At 35.8% G+C, this 6,451-nt stretch overlaps 1 protein-coding gene across 1 annotated transcript; it reads left to right on the top strand.

The window, feature by feature from the left end:
• The first annotated feature begins 828 nt into the window (after window positions 1–828).
• Window positions 829–2,812, top strand: LOC104879631 (probable linoleate 9S-lipoxygenase 5). The gene is made up of 7 exons (XM_010653165.3): window positions 829–893; window positions 1,195–1,264; window positions 1,376–1,616; window positions 1,711–2,052; window positions 2,147–2,232; window positions 2,388–2,495; window positions 2,606–2,812. The coding sequence occupies exons 1-7, from the start codon at window positions 829–831 to the stop codon at window positions 2,810–2,812; spliced, it is 1,119 nt and encodes a 372-aa protein (XP_010651467.3).
• Window positions 2,813–6,451: the final 3,639 nt, after the last annotated feature.

Below are 6,451 nucleotides of genomic sequence, written 5' to 3'. Positions count from 1 at the left end.
CTTCATTGCCTCAATAAATCGAAATATTTAACAAAATTGACATAGGACAACATTATTGATATAAGGAAAACTTATACCATAAAGAACAATAATAATAATAATTGTCCCAATAAAGTCAAATTTAACAAATGCATAATAATTCTAGCATATGCACAATCAATCCAATAATACCAAGGCAACAAAAAAAAAAAAAAAAAAATTTGGTTTTTTTTTTTTTTTTTTTTTTTTTTATGACGTCATGATGACGTCATCACGTCACTATTCATCTCCTTCTCCAGCTGAACACGGCCTGGTGCAGGAGAAATTTTTTTTTTTTTTTTCTTTTTCGGCCAAAATTTTGGGCATTTTCCGACAAAAAACGCTTAGATTTCCATCCTCAAACATCCAACCTTCAATCTAATCCCAAAATTTGCACAAAAAACGCATAATAGGAAGAACCAAAGCAAGCCCTAATTCTCGAAATCCCACCAAACAAGCTCCAAAAATCAAATAAAATGATGGGTTTTGCTCCAAACAATATTCTCTACAAGTTTCCAACAAAAATCGGGCTTGAAAACAGAGAATCAACATCAAACGAGAAATAAAATTCCAAAAAAAATGGCTTCCACAACAGGAAACGGGAAACCCAAAAATTAACCCAAAATTGCAGCTCAAATGTCATCCATGTTGGCTCTGATACCAATTGATGAAAATTTAAATAGCATAGGATCACATGTTGACATTTAAGCATGCATTGAACGGCAAAAACGGAAACGTTCACCTTGGTTAATTCCGTGAAAGGCCATTTCTTGCTCTTTTCTTGTATTCAGGAAACTCCTCCAGTGCTTGATGGTGCGAGAATTACAGGTCAATGAGCTCTTCCCTTCTACACCCAGATTCAGTCCAAAACGAGAGTGCGTGCTCTCTTTCAGCCAGAGGAGGAAGGAGCAAGGGAGCAAGCCACCACACTGAGCCCTTCCTTTTCTTTTATATATATATATATATATATATATATATATATATATATATATATAAATATATTCATATATATATCACACACATTATTTGGACCACCACTTGACTTAATGGGCCAGTCAAGTGAATTAGGGTGAGCCCATAAAAAATCAAGCAACAATATGTGTCCAGTCCCATTATGGACCACAATGCAAAAATAAATAACACTGATTTATGACATTATTAAATTGATTATGTAAGTCCACACATAAAAATTCCAACATACCCTGCTGAGCACTACAAAACTGACCGTGTTTTCTTCACTAATCAGGTAAGACTAATTTGCTTGATACTAGGAGAGTCTGCTGTGGCATTGTGGCTCATTGAGCTTAGGCAAGGAGAATTGTCTGCTAAAGGAATGTGTTTATTTTATCTGCTGCAGACATATCTTCCAAGTGAAACACCAGGGCCCCTACGCAAGTACAGAGAAGGTGAACTGGTGAATCTGAGGGGAGATGGAACCGGAGAGCTTAAGGAATGGGATCGAGTGTATGACTATGCTTACTATAATGATTTGGGGAATCCAGACAGGGATCTCAAATACACCCGCCCTGTGCTGGGAGGATCTGCGGAGTATCCTTATCCCAGGAGGGGAAGAACTGGTAGACCACCATCTGAAAAAGGTAGATATTTGATACACAAATTTATATTGTTTTCTCATGCTTTTATCAGAAAATGATGAATATGATTGATTTCTGCTCTTCTTTTAATTAACAGATCCCAACACCGAGAGCATATTACCACTTCTGATGAGCTTAAACATATATGTTCCAAGAGATGAACGATTTGGTCACCTCAAGATGTTAGACTTCCTGGCTTATGCCCTGAAATCCATAGTTCAATTCCTTCTCCCTGAGTTTGAGGCTCTATGTGACAGCACCCCCAATGAGTTTGACAGCTTCCAAGATGTATTAGACCTCTACGAAGGAGGAATCAAGGTCCCAGAGGGCACTTTACTTGACAAAATTAAGGACAACATCCCTCTTGAGATGCTCAAGGAACTTGTTCGTACTGATGGGGAACATCTCTTCAAGTTCCCAATGCCCCAAGTCATCAAAGGTACTGCATACATCTAACATCTTGCAATCTTTCAAGCCAGATTTATATATTTATTTTTCATATAATTGATGACGTTTTTATCATGCTGGAGCAGAGGATAAGTCTGCATGGAGGACTGATGAAGAATTTGCTAGAGAAATGCTGGCTGGACTCAACCCTGTTGTCATCCGTCTACTCCAAGTAAACTACAGCTTCCTTTCAAATATTTTTAAATGCCCTGTTTGTTTTCTGAGAAAATGGAATTTGGAAAGGCTTCCAGACTTTGTTTTCTTTCCCTCCATCTACTGTTCTAGCTATTTTCTGATAATTATTGGCTCTTTCTACTTTGTTTGCAGGAGTTTCCTCCAAAAAGCAAGCTGGATCTTGAAGTTTATGGCAACCAAAACAGTTCAATAACCAAAGAACACATAGAGAATCACCTAGATGGCCTTACTATAAACAAGGTAACGCTCTTAGGTTCCCTTCTTTCAGACTAAATTTTTCAACGTCCACATGTTAATTTTTTGTATTGGAACACAAGCCATAGTAACTAAAAAATGGTGCTTTGTACTAGGCAATGAAGAAGAAGAGGCTATTCATATTAGATGACCATGATGTTTTCATGCCATACCGGAGGAGGATAAACACAACTTCCATGAAAACTTATGCCTCAAGGACTCTCCTCTTCCTGAAAGACGACAGAACTTTGAAGCCCCTAGCGATTGAATTGAGCCTACCACATCCCAATGGCATGGTTCAAAGTCGCGGTATCGGTCACTGACTCAGAGGGTCCTGAGGCGTATCGGTCTGGTATTAGGCGATACGTAAAATAAGCTAATTAGAAAGTTCAAAAAAATATAAAAATATTATATAAATCATCAGAAAAATATATACAATTAAATAAGCTCAAAAAATTAATAAAATAAAATTGTCTCACATTTAACATTATTTAAATAGTTATAAAAGTATCTGCTCAAAGTTATTTATGATAATGCTAATAAAAAAAAGTTATTTTATTTCAAATATAATAACATTTTTTACTAACAACACATACAATACAACAATCAATTTCATGTTGAATGACGAGGGGGTTCAAAATCATCATCATCAGTCCTACGACGAGCATACAAATTGGGGTGACAATTCCCGTAGTGAGGATATGATTGAAAGAGTTGTTCGTAACTCGAATATGGTGGGTGAGATGATTGGCTTGATGATCCATAATCAAGAAAATATGGTTTCGAAGACTGTTCGGGATCGACACCAGCTTGATAGTATCCAAAACCTCGATAAGCAATGCTACTGTTACTAGAAGATTGATCATATCCATATGAGTCACAAGCTTATGTTCCAGTATTTGAATATCCCTCTAGATACATCATTGGAAATTGATTAAAATCATTTCTACTAAAAGTACTGGAAGAACTATCACGGTCTTTAAAGTTGTGATATGATCTATCATCTACCCCTCTGAAATACGGCCTTAATCCTACACCCAAATTTTGTAAGTGCTCATCAATACGGTGATGATTTGATCTATGATAATCATGCCCACTAGAATAATCATCATCGCTGGGAAATGTAGTTAGTCTTTCCAAATGCTTTCGTTGTTCCCATATCCCTGGTCGATATCCATGATCTGTATCTTGTGTGGCATAGTAATTTTCACCTCCTTGTGCCCATGACATGCCAGGATCTACTTGACTAACATAACCGCCCCCAGTGCTACCATCTCCTCCAATACCCTCACTAGTGCCACCAACTCCTCTATTGCCCCCACTAGTGCCACCATCCCGTCTACTGCCCCTATTGTCACCATCATCACTACTAGAACTTGAAGAAATTGTTCTAGAAGCCTTACCTTTATGACGGGAATCAACATCTCTTTCTCTACCTTCTTCATTAGTGGGAAGACCTTTATCCAACCAATCCAAATTATCAGATGATAAAATAGGCTTCTCTCCTTCTCGTATCCACTCATCTAATATATCATCATCATTAAAGATATGATTCAGATCAATTGGATTGTATAAATCTTCATTGCTTCGCTCTTGCATCAAATTCTTAACTCGAAGTCGCATATTGTAGTACACATAAACTAACTTATGCAACTTTTTCATTGCCAAACGGTTGCGCAACTTTGTGTATCAATGACCATGTGCTCCAATTTCTTTCACAACCTGATGAAGAACAAGTTTGGCTTAAAATTTTAACAGCAATCTTTTATAGATGTGGACCTTCGTCGCCATAGTTGTTCTACCATTCAGCTATAATAAAGAAAATGCATACTTATTAATCACTATGATATATTTAACAATGATGATAATTTCTTATTTGTAATAGACATAAATGTATTGAGTACCTGGAAGAGATTGATTTATTACTTTCTTTGTGAGTGCACTTCCAAATTCTTCTTGGCCTTCAACAAATAATTTCACCTACATCATTAATATTTTTTTTTTTGTTAATGCACATTACATATACAAAATGCATTATATAAAGGTCACAAACTATTATTATACCTCGTTAATAGCTTTTGCTTGTCTATCCAAATCTGGCTCTAATCTCTTGATAACTTCCTTTAATCCAACTTTAATTTCTGGATGGTTGGAGAAATGCTTTGAATATTGGAACATTAGATTTAAAAAATATGCTGCCATAAGTTAAATAATGATCAATTTATAATAATTTGTACTTGAAAAAAATAATAAAAAATATATAAATAATTTTTTTATTACCTACAACATGCAAATGTCTATGCAATTGACCTTTCCACTTTCTATCAATGACTTCCCAATACTTTTCCCATTGCTTGACCGATGCCTTGATAGCCAATTTAGCTCTATCCATTGCTTCATAAATGATTGATAGTGTGGGCTTTTTATCTTGATCAACCAATTTCAATACTTTGACGAGAGGTTCCATGCTGGTTTGAACTTCTCCCGTCTTCTTCCAAAATTGATCAGTTAAGATAAGGTTGGATACCTTATCTCTTACACTTTTTCTGCTCCTATCTTTATTGAATTCACGTCACTCGTTTGTTGTGCACATTCTCTTCAAGTCAGCCTCATAACGTATAAGACTCTCAAGTGAAATGAATTCAATGACACGATAGTAAAGACTCTCCTACTCCTCTCAATTACAATCCCGCATTATTCTTTTTAACAAAATCCTAAAATATAACAGGTCTCTTGCTAGTTAATTTCTTCTTTGTTTTCCCAGAATTCCTACCACAGTCCTATATATAAAACAGCGAATAAGTTAATGGATGCAGTGAACGAAGGTGCCTGTTCCATTTTTTTTTTCTCCTTTTTGCAGGAAAGGGTAGATGGAGTGAGAAGGGTAGACAGGCCTTCTGAGAGATTGAATATTTTTATGATAAAGAGGATTGATATGATTATCTTGGCATGAATTTTGGTAAACTACATGTTCTTCTGTAGAATTTAGAATGATAATTAATGAAAATTAGACATAGATGATGAAACATGATTGCTGTTGTTTGATCCTAGTATGACCTTATTCTCTTCTCATCCAAAATTTGAATTTCATTCTGTACTATTTGTATTATTTTTAACTAATTGATGGGACCTGCGATGGACGTTTTTGGATGTTTGAAATCTAAATATGATTGAATTTATCTTCATTCTGAGTAGAGATTGATACAAACATGTCATTCAAAAATCATATTTTAGATAGAAGTTAAATTTTTTTTTGACCTTTTGCATTCAGACAAAGTATTTAAATTTGAAGTCCCTTAAGACTTCCCACAAAAAAAAAATATATAAAAAATTAAGAAGGCTTTTTATGGGCCTCAAACTTTAGAACTGGACTGCTGTGATGGAAATGTGTTTTGGCCCAGCTTGGCTCAAGAAAAGGCTTAAGTCCACCTGTCTGCTAGCTTGCAAAACCATAGCCATTCAAAATGACAATTATTGTTGGAAATGGGCCTCAGGCAGGGCTTTGTGTTTGTGATAGGGCTATGTGTTTGTTGCCATAGCCCAGCATTTGCAACGGCAGCCTAGATTCTTGGTCATTCTGGAAGAAAGCCCTTTAGAACTTATAGAGTTTTGGAGGAAGTTTGTGTGCCTCAAGTATGTTCCAAAATACACCCAAAAAAAAGTCTGTATGGATGTTGTGGATTATTATTTGATTTCCAGGAAGGATTTGAAACAGTATTGGAGCCAGAGGAGTATCATTTGGGATGCACAGAGATTAGAGTTTACAGGGTTTTTAATGTATTAAGTCCCATGTTTAGGCAGATTATGCAAACATGACCATTTCGAATGGAAGAAATGATGTGAAAACTATAGGCTAAAAAGAGCAGAGCTTTGTACTTTTTGGCATTTTGGTTCGTTTGCCCATGTTGGTTATAGGTGCTTTGATGAGTAAAAATCATCCGACAAGGCTTACAAACTGATTT

Source organism: Vitis vinifera, chromosome 6 (genome assembly GCF_030704535.1).
Source record: "Vitis vinifera cultivar Pinot Noir 40024 chromosome 6, ASM3070453v1".
Taxonomy (NCBI): domain Eukaryota; kingdom Viridiplantae; phylum Streptophyta; class Magnoliopsida; order Vitales; family Vitaceae; genus Vitis; species Vitis vinifera.
Note: the sequence above shows the minus strand (reverse complement) of the source record. Positions and strands in the feature narration are given on the sequence as shown.